At 39.0% G+C, this 20,345-nt stretch overlaps 1 protein-coding gene and 1 long non-coding RNA gene across 5 annotated transcripts in view; one reads left to right on the forward strand and one right to left on the reverse strand.

The window, feature by feature from the left end:
* The window catches only part of HACD2 (3-hydroxyacyl-CoA dehydratase 2), a 91,884-nt gene that overhangs the window by 51,264 nt on the left and 20,275 nt on the right, over positions 1-20,345 (forward strand). For all 4 annotated transcript variants that reach the window (XR_012074083.1, XR_012074084.1, XR_012074085.1 and 1 more), the window contains exon 4: positions 6,021-6,109. Coding sequence is in view for 1 of the 4 variants with exons in the window: in XM_006215759.3 (XP_006215821.2) it covers positions 6,021-6,109 (89 nt within the window). In the remaining 3 variants the exon portion in view is untranslated. The remainder of the gene's footprint in view (positions 1-6,020; positions 6,110-20,345) is intronic.
* On the reverse strand, positions 5,971-9,745 carry LOC140697245 (uncharacterized). The gene is made up of 2 exons (XR_012074093.1): positions 9,248-9,745; positions 5,971-6,954 (listed from the first exon to the last, which is right to left on the reverse strand). It is a non-coding gene; the product is annotated as an uncharacterized lncRNA (long non-coding RNA).

The raw sequence follows: 20,345 nt of genomic DNA on the forward strand, positions 1-20,345 counted from the left end.
CTGTCACAGTCCAGTCGGAAATTTATGTTTCTCTCCAAATCTGGGCCTGTTAGTGAAAATTCTTGTGATTTTGTTAATTCACCAATATCAGTTTTTGGGGGTTGGGGACAGAGCAGGAGGTATGCAAAAATCTTCACTTTCTTGGCTAAACTAACACTTTAAAAAAATATATGGCATAAAGTTGTAACCCATTCCCTTCTGCTTGCTGCTAGTGATTTTTGTTGTTGTTACTTAATATTTATTACTTTTAGTTCAGTGGACTTCATATTTGGGTTGGGAGATTCTAATTTTACTTTCCATCATTTAATTTCTTGCACCAACTTTGTGTCTCCTACCTTGCTTTGGTAGTGGGCTCCGTCTGAACAGTATTCAGCTCTGCTCCCAGCCTCCGTTTGCCATTCCTGTACTTAACTTTCAACCTGTTCTTGGTCATTTGTATCTAATCTTCCAATCTCACTAACCTGGCCCATCTGAAGGCTGCACCATAACAGGGAAGATTTCTAGTGCTATTCAGCTTTGCAGGGCTCAGCCATTTGGAGAGTCCTCAGAACACCCTGGTTCTGGAAAAACAAGAAACTGATTGCCAAATCCTCTTTATACAGCTTTTGCTCAACACACACACATGCCTATGTTTCTTTTATCTGGCATTGTTTTGCTTCAAAAGTTCGTTGCCCTTTCAACATAAATTCTCGTAATTATTTCTCAAGTTACAATCTTGCCTTGCCAACGATTTGCACTGCTGACAGAGATATCTTTCTGAAGCCAAGGCGATCATGCCATTCTACTATTTACAAATGTTTAGTAGCCTCACATCAACTTCAGGGAAATGTGCTAAAAATAAAAGCTATCCCAGAGCAAATCAATTACAGCCTGAGAGTGTAAGTTCATGAAGGCAGGGACATTTCCTTCACTGTTGTATCCCCACCCCAGCATGGACAACAATACCTGCCATAGAGCAGATACTCTGAAAATATTTGTTGAATTAAATTAACAAATAATAGATTCCTAGTCATCTTTTTTGAATGAATTTTGATCTAGTAATAGCTTACTGATAAGATTGCAGAATCCTCTTTGTCATTTGGAAACAACCAATTGAAGCAATCAACAACAACCAAAAAATGGGCAGTTTGGGTCGTTTTAACATGCTGTGTTAATGAAAATTGTGTTCAAATAAAGGGTAATGGTGTAATAAATGTAAACACAGTGGAGTTGACTGCAAGAAGTCTAGAAAAGAAAGAGGATCTGGTCTGTCTTACCTAGCTATAGTCCTCGTTCCACAGGATTTGTGGTAACTTAAACACGACATATAATAATATAGTATGCTTCATATTTGGCTTGAAACTTTCTGACCACCAAGCTGAAAAGGACAACTGAGTATTGTAATTCTTATCATTGGAGAGGAGCAAATAGTTAATATTAAGTTCTAAAACAGATGTCCCATCTGGGGCTTTATATAAGAAGCATTGAGTGATAGGGTGGATATTACACTGCATACCATTCCTACAGCAAATAAGGTAATAATTTTTTAACCGTTTCTTATGAAGTTCATCTGATAATAACCCCAACTCGATGTCCATTCTATTCAGAGCTAAAATAGTATGTTCCATCTGTGTGGCCCTCTATTGTCTGGCTTGAATCCAAGGGTAAATTTGGACCTCCTGGCCCTCAGATGGTCTTCCCTGTGTAAGGATCCCTTCTTCCTGCTGGCTTTTTTACTAATCCATTAGAGAAGGAATTTGAGATTGGGCTGTCAAGCGAGGACCAGAACTGCTGTTTGCTGGGTGACTGGTTGAGGTAGGTCCATATGCTGTAGAAACTGAGTGAGAACTGGTGTGGATGGCATGACTTGGAAAAAATCCAGGTGCCTAACTAGGCAAGGTTCCCTGAATAGGGAATGCAGGAGCACCTGCAGGCAAAGCCAGAAACATCTGTGCATCTGTATCAAATTAGAAAGCATTGATCGGCTTTTTATTTCCTAACTTATTAGGATTTAGATTTACTGCTGAGGCTGTGCTAAAGCAGACATGCTTGTAATGCTGCTGGTGGGAGTGTATATTGACACAAACTTTTGGAAAGCAGTTTGGCAGTATATTTCAAGAGCTTTAAAGGCATTCATGCCATTTGACCTGGTAGTTTTACTTCTGGGAACTGTCCCAAGGAAATAACCCTTTTTAAAAAAAGGTCTAAGCCTCAAAAAAATTTTATGTGTAATTTGTAATACTTCATTACCTCATTTATAGTATCAAGAAATTGGAGCAATTTAAATGTCTCACAGAAGGAGAATAGATAAACAAACATATTCCACACAAGGAATACTATGACTCAAGTTAAAATAGTTTGAAGAATATGTTGGAAGATAGAAAATTTCTTAAAATGTTAAAAGAGACAAGCAAACCACAAAGTATAAATAATAGAAATTGAACTGTTTTTAAAAATATACTTAGAAGAAAAGACTGGTGGGAAATATACCAGAAAAGTAAATCTTTGTTTTTGGTTACCAAAACTTATTTTTAAGAAAAGCGATCAGATAATTTTTGTTTAGCCCTTTTGAAAGACATATATAAATATTCATGTTTCCTAGAAAAGGGAGCTTTATAGTAGAGAAAGGATAATTAATAAAGCTATATGCAGCTAAATTGTGATATTCATCCCCAGATCTGCCAGATCCCTCTGTTTAAAGTCACACTTACTAAGCATTCTGATTTTGACACTAGAAAAAGTCACCCCTAGATGAGGGTCTCTAAAATCCCAGTCATTCAGTAATTACAAAGGCTGTGCATCTATTACAAGTAAATAAACTGACATTTTGGTTTATTAGCTAGTCTCCTGTGGACTTGATTAATGTGAGTCAGTCTCCCAAGAGCCAAATTCTTGCTTTTGAATGGGATAAAATTAGGTTTTTGAACTTGGAAATCTGAGGTCTAGATCCTGGACTTTTTTGATCCCCACCCAAATATAGCAGCAACCCTGGAGCGCAGCTCAGACCATTATCGGTCTGGCCTATTGTTTCAGTGGTAAAAGAAGAAAGAGTAGAAATAAAAGGAAAAATTCATGTTTTTGATGAGCTGGTCTTTGAGTTAAAAAAAAGAAAAGAAGCTAGAAATAGTGATGGTCTTTCCTTAAGTGGCAAATGCTTAATAACTTAGTTAGGAAAGCTTCCGATTATTAGACTTTTTTAGTTTTTCTTATATGAAATGTGGTCTGGCTAAGTATATTCCCTTAATGTTTGGCTCACTAGTTAGCTTCTTTAGCAGTATTACCTATTGTATCATCAGGCTTTGTACTTAATACATTTTTTTAAAAATAAAAGGTTTATTCATATATCATTCAGTTCATTCATTTAGAGTATACAGGTTCAATATTTACACAGTTATGCAACCATCACCATGATCAATTTTAGAACATTTCCATCACCCCGAAGAGAAACCCTGTACTGATTAGCAGTTACTCCCCATTTCTTCCTAACCTTCCAGATCACCACTGATCTACTTTTTGTCTCTATAATTTTGCCTACTCTGGGCATATAAAGTAAATCATACAGCATGTGGTCTTTTGCACCTGGCTTCTTCACTCAGCATAATGTTTTGTTTCATTAATATTGTAGAGTGTATCAGTACTTTAATTTATTTTTCATTACTTTTTATTTGTTTTATTTCTAATGTCATACTGTATGGCTATGCCACATTTTATCCATTCATCTGTTGAATGAATATTTTGAATATTTCCACTTTTTGGCTAATATGAATACCAATATGAACAGTCACATACAAGTTTTTGTATGGGCATATTGTTTTCATTTCTCTTGGGTATACCTACTTCTAGGATTGGAATTGCTGGGTTATAGGGTAATTCTATATTTAACATTTTGAAGCAGACTGTTTTCCATAGTGGCTGTACCATTTTCTGATCTCATCAGCAGTGCATGAAAGTTCCACCTTCTCCACATCCTCACCAACACTTGTTCTTATCTGTCTTTTTAATGATAGCCATCCTAATGGACGTGAAGTGTATCTCATTATGATTTTAATTTGCATTTCCCTAATGATGTTGAGCACCTTTTCATGTGCTTATTGACTATTTGCATATTTTTCTTGGAAAAAAATGGCTATTCAAATCCTTTGCCCATTTTTAAATTGGATTATTTGGTGTTTTTATTGTTGAATTTGTAGAGTTCTTTATATATTTTGTGTGTAATTTCCTTATTACATATTTGTAGATATTTTTTCCTGTCTGTGGGTGTTTCCACTTTCTTGATGGTATCTTTTGAAGCAGATGAGTTTTTAATTTTAATAAAGCCCAGTTTTTTTTCTTGTGCTTTTGGTGTCATATCTAATAAACTGTTGCCTAATCCAGGGTCACAAAAATTTACATCTGTTTTCTTCCAGGAGTTTTATAATTTTAACTCTTACACTTAGGTCTTTGATCCATTTTGAGTAATTTTTTTGTATGTAGTGTAAGAAAGTGTTCCAGCTCTGTTCTTTGGCATGTGGATATCCAGTTGTCCTAGCACCATTTGTTGAAAGGACAATTATCTTTCTCATTGACTTGGCACGCTTGTTGCAAATCAAGTGACTGCAAATATGAGGGTTTATTTCTGGACTCTTAGTTCTATTCCATTGGTTTATATGTCCATACATTTGTATTTTTCTTTTATTCATTCTACAAAGATTTATTGAGCATCTTTGTATGCCAGGCATTGTGCGTGACATGTCTAGCTTACTTATTTTGGGGAACCAGGCCATACCTCTTTTAAGCCCAAATCTCCTTTACAACTGATTCTAACAGGATGTAATATCTCTTTTTCTTAATGAGATATAAAGTAATTTTCTTTCATAGCCAAACCTATGGAGGCAATTTTAGCTTTATATGATTTGCACATAGTCTTTTGGCAAGTTGTAGTTTGTCCAATTATATAAACATCCGGAAGTCTGAGGGTATTTTAGAGGGCTTGGAAGAATGAAAATTGGTCAGGGATAGTCCACTGAATGTATTGAAGATGAGGTTAGTCTTAAAGTGGAAGAAGAATCTGCAACTCGAGATGAGGGGTTCCTGGCACATGTGGAGTTTCCCCACGGGTGACTTGACAGGTCCAGGAAGTTGGTTAGTCTCTTTGCTGGCAACAGAGTAAAGCCACAGAGAAATGGTGGAGGGGCTACTGGATTGAGTAACCTTAATTCTGCTTCCAGATTTCATTTTTGTAGCAGTTCCTTGCCAAAGTGACAAAGAGAAAATAATGATTTCAGATAATGACTTATTGCTGGGTTTAAGATGAATTAAAGGAGGTAAGAATTTTATATAATGGTGACTGGTCTCTAGATAGAGACTGTGGTTTTAGGCATTGAAGGGGGAGGCCAAAGAAATGTAAACTTAGCAGAACTTGATGATTATCTAAAATAACTGAAGATGATCCCAGTATTATAACTTGAGGACATTGGGAAGATAATTGTATCATTGCTTACTGTAATGAACAAGGGGGAAAGAAATGGTATATAAAGATAATAAACTGATTTTGCCTACCTGTTGGCAAAATCTTCAAGTAGATTATAAAAGATGCCCACTTAGCCATTAGATAGTGTATCAAGTCTGCTGTCCTGGAGCTCCCAATATTTCATTGACACAAATACAGTTAATTTTCCTTCCATAGTTACTGTTCATTTTGGAAACCCATATTATAAAATAAGCTTTCAATGTCTGATTTTAAAGGTCAAGCAGTAGTTTTATTTTCTCTACCTGTATGTGTTAAAAATGTTGAACTTTGACGGTAATTTTAAGAAACTTAGGAAGGGTACCTAGATTCCATGGCTTGCTATTGCCGTTGACAATATTACTGTTTTGAGGGAGGAAAAAAGGTTTAATATTGACTACATTGAAAAACATAGCCTATATAGCAATGTAGATAAGTTTCAGTTGCTCGTGATGGTTTTGGCTCTAAACGTTAAAATTTGGATGTCTTAGAAAATCTATTACACGTTGAAACTTAATACAGTACATTTATTTACACATCCTAAAATTTCTTTCAGGAATTGTTCCGTCTTCTGTTGTCCTGACTTCTTTCCAGGTGATGTCAAGAGTTTTTATGTTATGGGCAGTAACACACAGCGTCAAAGAGGTAAGCGTTTATATAAACAAAAATAAAATAATATCAGCATTAACAACCGTTAGTCAACTTTTCTTTCTCACATGGATATTATGGCTGAAGACGGAATTCCAGGTCATATCAGTATAGCCCAGATAAAATTCACATGTACTATAGGAATCAGGTTACTAGTGGGAAACATACCCCAAATATGCAGTGTTGTAAAGAGAAGGTTGGTTAAATAAAGTCCTGAAATCTCAGTTCCCTTGGTGATTTGGCTGGTGTGGATGTGGTCTGCAGTTCAGTTATATTTTTCTGGTTTCTTGTTCATATCCAGCACAGTAAACTCTGGATATCTATATCCTTATAGTGAGACTGTTGGGAGAGTGAGGGACATTAATTCATTCCCAGAGCTGTCCAATCTTTGTAGGACCAGGAAGAACAAACTTGTTTCCACCTAGCCCACCAGGATTAGTAGACTTCCCAAGTGTGCTGAGTCTAGTGGTTCCAGGAGGTGAGTGCTCTGCTGGGGGTCTGGGGTGGTGGAGACCCAGGCAGGCCCAGGGATACTTCTTGTAAGAACCGAGAGGGAGAAAGCCATCATCACTGTGGGTGTAATTCCACAACTAAGCTTTCATTTTCTGGTATCCGGGAAGGGAGTTGTTTTCCAGTATGTTTCTTTGCTTTTTAAAAGTCATTTATTACTTGCTGATGTCACCATGAGGTAGAGTACCTGTAGCCACCAGAAAGATTCAGTTTTCAGTTTTCTAGTCCCAGTAACTTATCACCAGCATTATTGGAGTCTTTAGCCTCATGAAATTTGCTAATCCATTAGCATTATTCTGGTATTTTCCTTGTCTTCCATTATTCTGAAATCCCTGTCAAAAAACATTTTGTTTTTCAGGATTTATTTTGACAGTTTCACTTGTATTTTAACTAATGATTTTTTTAAACTTTTTATTGTCATATGATACACATATGGTAAAATACACATAACTAATAAGTTTTTAACCAAAATTGACTAAGCCAAGTTGTTGTTTTTATTACATATCCACAGGGTTTTTCTTTTAAACTCTGACTCCTTGAAGATGTCTACACTTTCTATGTAGAAAGAATGTAAAACAATCTCACACTTTTACATGATCACTTTTGAGAGTGATCACATTTCTTTAAAAAAAAAAAGTTAAAGAAAAACAGGGAAGTAAATCCTAATTTTAACCAACAACTCATAGTTTTAACTTCCCAATAGTCTCAAGTGACCTAAAATTTTTTCCTAATAGTAATCCATGTACATTTTTAAACAGGTGATTATGTACTTTCAATAATTACATGTTAGGTACATGAAGACAGACTATTGTCAACTGTGGAGTGTTTAATCACTTTGCTAATAAAGTCAGATATTAAGTGTCTAGGTGCTAATGCTCCAGTAATAATAGATTATTCATGGCCTCTGTTTCTCCTCTCTTCTGCCTTGATAACTACTCCTCTGCTTATTAAGCACTTCTGGCAAAGAGGGTAGACAGGTAAATCAAAAATGCTTACAATTCAAGTCAAGTGATTCTGTTACCATATTGCTGTTACCAACACTTGCCAGAATTTCCTGGGCAGAGCAGTAAGACAGCTTGGCTTAAGCTAGTAAATGTCTCTAGATTATAGTTACATGGACCTGGTCATTGCCCTCGGTAACCACCTGCCTGACAGATGCATAGACTTGACATTTAACAGATGGTTTCACATGCAGGGTCATATTTGAGACTTACAGTGGTTTCAGTTGTATGCTTGTTACATTGCATATTCAAAATTGTTTCTCCGCAACCAAACTTACCCAATTTCTACTATCGTTAACATATTTTCTTAAGAATGTAGTAAATTTTATTGTCTTTCTGTCACCTCTTGGGTCCTCTTCTTTTCACATTTACCCTGTTGATTATTTGACTTACTCCTTTCTCATGTAAATAGGATTCATTGTTTCTGCTGTTCCACCATCACACTTCTTTTCTCCTCCTTCCCCAATTCTTTGAAACAGTGAACCCATTCATCATTTTGTTTATGGCAGTAGATCCCCTCCTGGCCCACCCCAAGTCATTGGCTAATTTGAAAACCTGTTGCTGTGGCATTTCAGAGGCCATCCTGCTATCTGTCACCTGTTCCTTGGCCCCTTCTCTAGGTCAAAGGCTATTTTTCCTGGCATAGAATATCTTACTAGCTATAATTCAGTTTGTTCTGTGCAATGTTACATATGGATATATTGTTAAACTTCCATTCTTATGTTTCCAGAACATCTTTAAAATATCTTTATTTTCCTTATATTCAGCTCTGTTTATTTTAATGGTGGGAACTGCTTAATAAAATATATCTCACTTTCTCATAGTAATGGTCAAATTCTTTCCACACTTCTCTGCTTTCATTCTCAGTTGCTTTTTACACCATACTTCCCTCCAAAGTGGACACGATTTCTTTGTTTTCTTAGCATTACGTTTGGATTTGGACTCTTGTTCCACCCTCTCCGATCTGCTTGTTTTCTGTGCTCATTCCCCTTGTTTCCTATAATTGTACATGCTGTTCTGAGGTATAGACTGTATCCCTTTTAAGGCTAGATACTACTTTTTTCATATTTGAGGTATATTTCCTTTTAAGCGGCCCTAGGATGCATCCTCACTTGTCATTTTAATTCTCCTACTGCATGGAATGCTAGTCACATAAATGTTGCCATGTACATCATAGAGCTAAAAGGTGATCATATGGTTTTCTTTTATGATATATAAGGAGCTACCATCATTAGTGTAACATCTTGATTGGCAGGATATTAAAGAAAAAAATCATCTCTATGCTCAAAAGCTTTTTCTTGACCTAACATAGCCAATAACCTTCCCACTGCTTTCCTTTTAAAGGGACTATTTATATAAGTGAAGTAAAGCTTATAACAGAACAGACAACAAGCTCGGGGTGGGAGGTAGGGCTTGGGGAATACAGGAGGGAATCAGAAATTCTGGCTGACCTGTTTCCTTTCCAGTTTTCCCAGCTAACCTCCAGACCTGAACCAGCTTCCTCGCCATCCCTTAGCCACGCTGGCCACTGCCTCTCCCACTCAAGGCCTCTACAGACATTTGTTCCCCTCAGCCTCTGTTTGGGTCTGTCTTCATCTCCTCATTGAACTGAAACAAGACTGACCTTTTTCAGTGTGAACCACAGTAGGAAATCCCACCTTCTGTCCCTGACTGTGACCTCTCTTCAGAAACAGATGAGTCCACAGGGCACATATTCTTCCTTGTCCAAAAGTAGCTAAGCCGAACCCCAGATCCCTGCACACACAAATAGGCCACTGTCCCTTTTCCTGGCCCAGCCCTCTTTGGAGAAGGCACTGCACATCCTCTCCTGAGTTCTTACTGTAAGATCACTGGGTTCTTGGAGCAGAAGAAGTCCCAGGTCACCTCCATGGGCAGTGGTTGAATAAGAAGTTGCTGGACTTTCACAGTAACTTTAGCCCAAGTGCAGAGAACACCTTCGACACTTTTCTAGGGGTAATTTGCATAAAATAGAGCTATACTCTGGAGTGCTGAGCCTTCTCTCCCTTCTTCCTCACCCTTTGTCACCGTTGAAGAGAATGTTTTCCCACATTCCTTTGGAATGTTCTGTGAATTCTCCTGATTTCACCAGCCAGCTGGTTCCCACCGCTTTCAGGCATGCCACTCGGCTTTGTGACACTTAACCTGACATCGTTGCTAACTTCTCAGCAAGATGCCTGCAGAAAGCTTATCATCAGTGTTTAAGAAAGTTAGTCACGTACAGTTCTTTACCCTTATGCTGGTTTTTTTGTTGTTGATACATTACAGTTTACAGAGGACTTTATTAAAATATATGATAATTATTTACTCTTGACAACAGTCTCTTAGGGTAGGTTGTAGTCTCCATTTAGAGTTCGGAAGCTAGAGAGGCAAATGACTGTCAAGTGGCAGAGAGAATAGACTTCTGAATTCAAGGTCTTCCTCCCGCATCAGCCTCATCTCACCCGTCAGAAATGTGTTGTAAACACATCCTTGTTTTTGTGCTAGCCATGCCTTCTAGCTGGTGTGGAGTTGAAAACCCCCATCTCTGACCCTGAAGTTTTTCCCTCCTCAGCAGTTCTGTCAGACACACGCGTACTGAGCTGTGATTTTCCAGTCAGATCATTACACGTCAGCATGCACAGCCACTGTGGGCCCCGTGTGCGTGTCTGCAACACTTTGCCCATTTGCTTCTCTGCTTTTTTAGTGCTCATTTCAGGGCTTTCTGATAAATCCCTCCAATTAATTGGCCTTTCTCCTTGAAAGTTCCCAGACTGTTTTTCCTACTGGGGTTTGTGGACTATTTGGAATAGAATTACCCAGAAATCTTCTTAAAAATGCACCTTCCGGGTCCCACCCTACATTTGATACAGAATTTCTGGGAATGGAGTCAGAGAATCATCATTGTTATTAAGCTCCTTGGATAATTTTATGAATTCTAAGGTTTGAGAAATGCTCTAAGATACTGTAATGTTGTGCTTTAAGTTTCATTTGACCTTCTCTTTCTTGATTCTGCTTCACATTTCTTCTTAGTTTCCTTGAGGCCTAACCAAATCTCACCATCTCTGTCTCAAGTCCAAGAACCATGGTCTCATTCTTTAAAAAAAATTCTTAAAAAATGAAAGCCTGGCATTCCCTCACCCAGCTAAGTAGAGGGACTGTGAAGTTTCTGGGGCCTTCTCCAAAATCCAGTGTCTGCTGAGCTGAGGCTCACGTGTGTGTAAGACGAAGCTGGAGGGGCCCACCTTGAAGGTAGTCAGATCCGAAACCACAGCACTGAGGAAGCTAAACTACTGTTTGTTTAGGGGGTGAGTTGGGGGAAGGGCTCTATCCTGGGCATGTGCTTCCTGTTGCCTGTCCAGACAGACCAGGCCGATCGTTCAGGACGTAACATAATGTATGTTAGTACTGCACAGACATCTCTCTTCTTGGGATTTCTCAAGAAGTGTCACCTTCCATGGACAGCTTTATTATTTTCTAGGTAATTCAAACTCAGTATTCTAGAACATGGAGGCTTAGCAGCCGTAACTTACATGAGGGGTTGATGAGTGTGGACTTCCCAACACTTACCCTGGGGCTTAGAACTAAGCACCTGAACTATCTGAGCCTTGTTTTTCTCATCTGTGACATGATGATACTAACATCTGCCCTACTTGTGTCCCAGAGTTTGTGTGAAGGTTTAGCAAAAGGAACATATGAAAACAAGGCAACAGTGTCTAGAAATCCAAGCCTCTCGCATGCAGTTTTTTGCTGAGCAGTTTCTGAAATCCCTAATAAAGCAATTTCACTTCAGAAGAATGCCACTTCCTTCATGGATGCAACACGGTTTTCTTTTTCTTCTTCTTTTTCCTTTTCTTTTTCACTCTTGTGGAAGCTCAGGTACTAAGTAGAGTGGTGCCCTGACTCTCCCACTGTTCCTGTGTGTTGCATTATGGCCTTTCTCCTCTGCTGGGTCCTCCAGCTGGCTTCACAGTGCGTTCATGCTCTTTGCCACCTTCTGAGGTTGCTTCTCTTGGTAGCGTATTTCCTGTGGCTGCACACGCTCCTTGTCATCCCTAATGGCCATCCATGAATATGGCCTTTTGGTGAGGCAGGAAGGGCACCTTCTTACCCTGTCACTCAGATGAGGAGCTGAGGTGCCGTGTCTGGGGCGCATTGTTCCCTCCTCGGGTACTGTGCTGGGATGAGAAACCGTGCCACTGTCCTCTGGCCCAGTGCTCTTTCCACGATGACATTCCATCTCAGTTAACAAAGGACATTAGGAGACATTCAGCATCTTCTGGCCCCTGGAATGCTGAATGTCTAAAATTCTCCACCCTACTCCATCTATCCCCTTACTTTCTATTTTAAATGTTTCTGTAGGTGGATTTGCATCACCTTCACTTTTAAAATTAGCACCTCTCCTAAAGGTGGAAAACCTCATGATGTTAATCAGACACTGTCAGACTTCAGACAACTCCTAGACAGACGCAGCAGTGCTTTAAAGCCACTTGTGCACCTGTTACTGATGGACACTGAAAGATAGTGTTACTTTTCTCCTAACTGGATGGTTCACTTAGACGTTGCCTTATTTAGCTTAGGTGATTTTGGTAACTTCAGATTGTCTATTTTTGTCTTAGTGTTTTTCTGTCCCTTTCCAACATTTTCTTGAACTGTGTATAAAGATTTTATTTCAGAATGCTGAGAAATATTTAGACCCTTTTGGGTTCAGTGTAGGCTCACTTCTGACATCCCATGTTGCATCTTGCTCCCATTGTCTTGGTTCTTTTGTAGCCCTTGAAAAACTCCACTGGAACTCCTTTGTTTATAATATATTTACTCCGATGGTATTGTTCTTAACTGATAATTAAGTCAGTTAGGTTTAAAATAAAAACATCTTAAACCATGCAGGCGAGCCTTACCAACACAGCCTGCTTTGTCGATTAATCATTGAGTAGGTTCCAAGCTCAACAAAATCAGGAAGTTGGTTTCATTTCTGTTCAATGTTGCCCTTTTTCTCCTCTGGGCTCTCCACCACTGCACCCTGTGCCCTCCTCACTGGTGACCCTGCCCCACAAACACTCACACTCGAAGCTTCTCAGGACCTTTTTCTCTTGCTCTCTTGCCCCAAGGGCTAAATCTGCCATCCACCATTCCCTTTTCTCACTTCCAGCATGAGAGGGAGCAGTTACCCCAGGCAGACTCCCTGGAAAGCTGCACAGTTATCTTCATTTGGGGAAATGCCACTTGGGAGGAATGGCCAGGGCCGGACCTGTCAGCTCCAAAGGAAAGTGTCCCACTGTTATGAGGCTCTTCTAGGACCCAGAGCCGGACCTGCCCCAGCCTGCCCAATCCAGACCGTCTTGGCAGATACCCGGGCCTTTCAGGCTTGAGCACTGTTGGATTCCTCCTTTTCCATCTGCCCCAGAACTTCCAGATCTTAGGTTTTCCAGCGCAATTACAGTTCAGTTAGTCTTTTTAAATATTATACTAAAACACCTCTTCCCCATTTAGTTAATGTTCTGGGTGTGTCAGTGGGGCCTCCTGTTTTGCTCCTGTTTTTGATAATGGAATTTCTGATGAAGGAGCTTATTGTTGGAATGCATCCTCTTTAAGCATAAGACATTTCCATACTACTGGGCAGTATCTTGATATAATTGCTACTACTTTCAAATAGAAGGAAACCTGTTCAGAGCCAAATCTGGATACTTGGAGTCCTAAGATTAGCAAAAATGTTTGACTTTTTTTTTGCCTTTTATCTTTTTTTTTATGGAAATATAGTTAATTTACAGTGTTGTGTTACTTTCAGGTGTGCAGCAGAGTGATTCAGTTATATATATTCTTTGTCAGATTCTTCTTCATTATAGGTGATTACAAGATATTGAATATAGTTCCCTGTGCTATACAGTAGGTCCTTGTTGTTTGTCTGTTTTATATATAGTAGTGTGTATATGTTAATCCCAGACTCCTAATTTATCTCCCCTACCTCCCCCACCTCCACCATCCCCTTTGGTAACCGTAAGTTTGTTTTCTATGTCTATGAGTCTATTTCTGTTTTGTAAGTAAGTTCATATGTATCCAGTTTTTTAGATTCCACTTATAAGTGATAGTCATATGATATTTGTCTTTCTCTGCCTGGCTTACTTCACTTAGTATAATGATCTCTAGGTCCATCCATGTTGCTGCAAATGACATTATTTCTTTTTTTCTATGGCTGAGTAATATTCCAGTGTGTGTGTGTGTACACCAAATCTTTATCCATTCGTCTGTCAGTGGACATTTAGGTTGCTTCCACATCTTGGCTATTGTAACTAGTGCTACTATGAGCATTGGGGGTGCATTATCTTTTTGAATTAAAAGTTTTCTCAGGGTATATACCCAGGAATGGGATTGCTAGATCATATGGTAAGTCTATTTTTAGTTTTTTAAGGAACCTCCATACTGTTTTCCATAGTGACTGCACCAATTTACATTCCCACCACAGTGTTGGAGGATTTCTTTTCTCCACACCCTCTCCAGCATTTGTTATTTGTAGACTTTTTAATGATAGCCATTTGACTGGTGTGAGGTGATACCTCATTGTAGTTTTGATTTGCATTTCTCTAAGAATTAGTAATATTGAGTATCTTCATGTGCCTGTCGGCCATCTGTATGTCTTCTTTGGAGAAAAGTCTGTTTAGGTCTTCTGCCCATTTTGGGATTGGGTTGTTTGTTTTTTGATATTAAGCTGTATGGGCTGTTTGTGTATTTTGGAAATTAATCCCTTGTTGGTAGCATCATTTGCAAATACTTTCTCCCAGTCTATAGGTTATCTTTTCATTTTGTTTATGGTTTCCTTTGCTGTACAAAAGCCTTTAAGCTTAATTAAGCCCTATTTGTTTATTTTTGGTTTTATTTCCATTACTCTAGGAGGTGTATCCAAAAAAGTATTGCTGCAATTTATGTCAAAGAGTGTTCTGCCTATGTTTTTCTCTAGGAGCTTTATAGTATTCAGTCTTATGTTTAGGCCTTTAATCCAGTTTGAGTTTATTTTTGTACATGGTGATAGAAACATGTTGGCTACCAACATTTTTCTTGTGGGTATTCCCTCTATCCCAGAGCTGTCCAAAAGAACTTTTGGCAGTGGCAGAAGTGTTCTGTATCTGTGCTGTTCAGTACAGTAGCTACTGGCTGTATGTGAACACGTGCTGAACCCTTGAAATGAGGTTAGAGTGACTGAGGAACTGAATTTTAATGTAATTTAATTTTAAATAGCCACATGTGACTGGAGGTTCCCATGCTGGACTGTGTATCTGTAGTTATTCACTGTAACATTATTTACCATTCCCTTGATTTCAGTCAGTTAGCTTTCCATGTATTTTATTTCATATGTGCATGACTGTATTTTTTTTAAGAAACAAATAAGCAAAGGAAATTTATGTGGTATACTTGGTGTGCTGTGTTCTTAAAATCTGGGGATTTTTTTTTTTTTAGTACTCTAGATTAAATTGTTATAAAAGTCCTAATTGCAGGTATGGGCAACAGAGTGGACGGTATTCTCATCTGTTGCAGACATAGCAATTGATTAACTGGTGAGGCAGGAAGCCATTCAGGCCCCACTTTTCAGAGGCCTGCAGTTTGGCCTTTGCAGCGGATTCACTATGATAGCATGTCCCAGGTTTGCCCTTGTTGAAAACCCTTTCACAGGCCTTTTCTCTCCTATCTGAGTTAAAAGATGCTATAGAAGTATAGTCAACATTAGTATCCTAGCAAGCTCAAAGATTCTCATTTCACACTGTAAAAGTAAGATGAGTGGCATGCATCGTGAGCATTGCTAAAATATGTCAGCAAAGTTAAGGAAAGTTAAAAATTATTAGCTATAAACTGCTTTTAAACAGGTGTGCTCCACAGTACAATGAGTGGCATTTTTAAAGCATTGATTAATATTCATTTGAAAACTTTTAATATGTAGGAGGGGGAGCTATCTCTTAAATTATCTGCTCCTTTGCCAAATCAGTCCTTTATGTACTGTAGCTTTTGCAATATAACTTTATTTTCAGCATGAATATGGAGTATCAGTTTAATTTAAAATACGTAAATTGACAAGAATACCAGCCTCCTGACAGCTGACCTGCACAGTGCGTGCAGCAAGTCACTGGTCTCATTGGGAACCTTGAAGACGACAGGGGAACCTAAAGAAATCATCCCCATCCTCCTGCTCCCGTGAAATATATGAGGTGTATTTCTGTTTCTTCAGGGAAGAGGGTTCAGTAACCTTTTTTACGTACCCATATCAAGAAGCCCTGTATAGTCAGGAAGCTGTCATCATAAGCTGTGATGCATCATGGATAAAATAAAGCATATTACTAAATCGTCTGCATTTTCCAGAGAAAGGACCCTTTGAAGTCTGACGTGAAACCCTGGTGCACTTCGCGAATTTGTAAGACGTGACTTGATATACGTGTGTGGATGTGTATGGAAGCATGTTGAGGGTATGCTTGCATTTGGATGGGACGGGGGAGACTAATTATTAGGCTTGATGCATTAAAGACTTTTAACTTGTCTTTTCTTTAGATTGTCGCCATAAACATTTGTTTTTAACAGGATAAGTCTTGGCATCTTTTCCCCTTTACTATATTTTGATCTAGCAAAAAGTTACCAAGATAACCAAGAACTTGATAATTATGCATCTCCTTTGCCTTCTGCAGTGGTGCTGTCTGGTTAGGTCAAGTTTAAGGAATCTTTTGTTGAGGTCACTGCCTCAAAGAAAAGTATGTTGAGAGCCTCAAGTGTAAAAACTAATCAAATTAACCAAGTTATTGTATACCACTGAATATTTTTTAAATTGTAGAGTTTTTCAAACAGTCATGTTAACATTTGTGTAGCACTTTGCCGTCTGTGGCAGAGCTTATCATCTGGCAGCGGATGTCTGTCCCACTGGTGGGTTTTTAAAAAAAGTTCAAGGAGAGCGCAATGACTGGAGGGTGGATGTCATCTGAGAAGAAAGGCAGTCCTCACCTCAGCTGGTGATTGGCAAATCGATCTAGTGTTATACAGTATGAGTTTTTAAGAAAAAGCAGAAATACAGATTTTTTTTTAATGGGAAATCTCTCAATTTAAAAAAAAAAACTGGCTCAGATATTTTTTAAAGCACTGTACAAGCCCAAACAAGACATCTACAAACCAGGACCGTGGGCCATTGTTTTAATATTTATACTTCATGAGGTGATATTTTCATAGCCTTTGTTTCTGTCTTGATGACATTTTTGCTATTATTAAACTGTCATAGAACAAAAGAACCATGTTATTTCACAGTGTATATTGCCAATTTCATGTTCATGTTCTTTTGACCATGTCAGTCATCTGACAATGACCAGTCCTGTCCCCTCTAGAGTGTTGGGTAGGCACATTGGGATGATGCATTTAGAGGTTGGGGGCAGACGGTGGGGTGAGTATGCCCCACTCTCCCCATGGGGCCACAGTAGCCTACTGCTGGGGATATTGTTCTCATGCTGTCTTGCTGTAATTAAAGGACTGTTGCATCATAGACTGCTTACACTGTATAGGACATAGGTGATCAAAGTGGGACTAATTATGACCCCATTCTGATGCAGTCCCCTTACTTGGGTTGGGTTGAAGGAAATAGTTGCATGAGAATGTTTCAGTTACTAACATGCCCTTTGAATGTGAGAGAATCAACAGAACTCAGGAAGAATATTGGGAAAGGCTAGCAGCTGGTAAGATCATTAGACATTGCAGAGCTGGTACAAATATATTAGCCTTAAAGTAGAGAGAGAGATGACAGCTCTTAAAAACACTTAAACGACAAAAAGCAAAACAACAGCAAAACAAAATATCTTGGTAATTAAGCCTAAGAGGCAGCCACCAGCCTGTATTGGGTTCCAGCAGAGGCTAGCATAGATAGTAGAAACTTAATAAATATTTGTTGATTTGAGTTTTTCTTTCATGGAATAATAAGAACTGCTATTTATTAAAAGGTTAGCACTTTACTAAGCACTTGACAGGTTTTTATAACCCTACGTCAACCACGCAAAGTTTCCATATGAGGAAGCTGAGGCTGGGAGAGGATAAGGACATGCAGCCTGGAAGCCTGGAGGTCTCTGATTCCAGAGTTGCAGTGACTGGAGAAGAGGCTAGTTGTAGGAACCCACCACTCTACCTTCATGTTTTCTACGAAATGGGCTAAGTAGATAGTAGCATTAAAGTTGGACTAATGGAAACATTTTAGCATTCAGACCTGCATGTCTGACTTTGTCATAAATGCAGAATTGATCATGCATTGCTTGTTGACTGCATGCTTATAGATTTTTCTCATTGCATGTTCTGAAAAGTTAATTTCATGACCCAAGAGTTGTTTTGGTAGGCCGGATGTTTAAGCCATCATCAACATCAAAAACTAGTCATTAGTTACTGTGTTATAATGGAAATAAATTTTTAACCAGTTTCTTTGTTATTCTAGATTAAGAAAAATCTATGTAGATGCACATTTTTCTCTCCTTTAAAGGGGAAGGGTATTAATATTTATAACTTTCATTTTTCGTAAAAAAGGAACAGTACCTTCTGGTTTATTTACCATGTATCCTATCATGGATTTTTAATAAACACTAAATCATGAAGAACACTTTACACATGAAATTGCTATGTGAAAAGACTAAAACGAATCCGAACATCTCTTTTTTTTTAAAACCACCACGCGTTGATGCTCATTACATTTCAATTTCTAACCAAGGATGAAATTCCTTTTAAGTAGATACCTAAGTGAGTTACATTTTTGTTCAGAAAAGCTTAATAAAGTTATAGAAAGGACCAGAATTGTCGTCAGAATTGTCCTGTTCCCCAGCCCAAACCTTCTGCTGACGTCACCAACCAGGCAGCAGCCCCGTGGCCTCACTCTCCCTGGGGAGCTGCCCTCCTCACCCAAGGCTGTTCCAACCAAGGCAGAGAACATGCAAGCCAGGCCGCAGACGGGTCAGCAAATACTTACTCAGTACTTTGTCTGCTCTGGTGTTGTGCTAAGCACTAGGATGCATGGAAAAGGGAAGTCATGGGTGCTGCCCTCACAGGGCTTCCACAGGGCGTAGCACAGGAGCCGAATCCAGCAGCACCACAGAGTGGGGTGACTGACAAGGCAGGAAGGCCAGGGTGCTGGCACCACACGTCATACTTCAGCTGCCCAGCTGAGGGGCTGCACTTGCTTGCTCCAGCTCCTTAGGAGCTATTCCACCTCCCAGGCCCAGCTGGTTGTTCCGCATCATGGGGTGGTCTTGGGGATCCAATGAGTTAATACATATAAAAGCATTTAGAGCAGTGCCTGGCACTTAGTAAGTGCCCAATAAATGTTAACTGCGTATTAGCTATAAATAGTAACCTAATTTTCCCAAAAAATTTAGTGACAGATTTCTATATAACTGGGTTGAGTTCTTTCCTATGTCCTGAAGCAGAGATGTAATTGACTTTTAAAACAGAAATATAATTGACTGTTCACACAGGAATGGATTTTTTTTGTACTTATTAAAATAGTATCACAGTTAGCTGGTGAAAATTTATACATAATTACTTTTATCATACTTAAGGAATAATTAGCCCTGCTAATGGGAGTTATCATTATCTTAATCATCATCATTATCCTAATCCAAAGCATTTATTAAAAATTTGATTTTGCCTTTTAAGCAAGCTAACCCCTCTTCAAAGAGAGTTTTTGGACCTGACCTCAGGGTAGTTACAGTGTAAGACAATAGTAATGCTGATACAGATTTGGGTCAGCATTCAATCTGTTGTTCCTCCTCGTGTTACCATCTCTTAGTGTGTTCTTACCGCTGGTTATTGTTCTAAATGTTCTTACGTCTTCTTTTCTGGTTATGTAGCCCACCTCTCCTGGCAGATTCAGAGGCTTCATACCAAAAGCAATATATAGAAACCTCATGATGTTGTTTTTGCTTCTAATTGTGTCCCCAGAGTGGTTGCTTAGTACTCAGGTGATATTTTGAAATAATTTCAAATTTATGAAAATAGTTGCTAGAACAGTAGAAAGAACCCTCAAATTTCTTCATTCAGATTCCCCAGCAATTGGCATTTTACTGCATTTGTTCCTTCACCTACTCCTCTGTATTTCTAAACCCGTTATCTTTTTTTTTCCTGAAACTTGAGGGCAGTCTGTACATGATGTCTTGTCACCCCTGAATACTCAAGTACATGTTTCAGACATTCTTCTACATCACCTGCATATGACCCTCCAGTCCGGAAGCCAACACTGATACAGTAGACCTGTCCCATCCACAGGCCTCACTCAGATTTCACTGTCTAAACAGTGTCCTTTTTTCTCCTTTCTGGAACGGCAGATATTTACTAAATATTTTCTGTGCTCCAGGTATTGTGCTAAGCACAATACACAGGGTACACAGGGAAAGGAGAAAAATAGTTGTTGTGGTATTCCTGCCACATACATGTTACACTGAGCTGTCAGATCTCTTCAGACCCATCAGTCTAAGACTAAGAAGACTCTGTGTCTCATGCCCTTGACAGTTTTAAAGAGTACAGGCCTTAATTTCTCTAGGGTGTCCCTCAACCTGCATCCAAACAGTGCTCCTTCATAACCAGTTCAAGCGAGGCATTCTTGGCAGAAGTACTACGGAAATGGTGCCATGCTCTTCTCAGGGCATCATGTGAGGTGGCAGTGCCATGTCTACCAATCCCACCCCTGGTGATGTTGACCTCAGTCACCTGCTTCTGTTGGTGTCTGCCAGCTT

Source organism: Vicugna pacos, chromosome 1, assembly GCF_048564905.1.
Source record: "Vicugna pacos chromosome 1, VicPac4, whole genome shotgun sequence".
Taxonomy (NCBI): Eukaryota; Metazoa; Chordata; class Mammalia; order Artiodactyla; family Camelidae; genus Vicugna; species Vicugna pacos.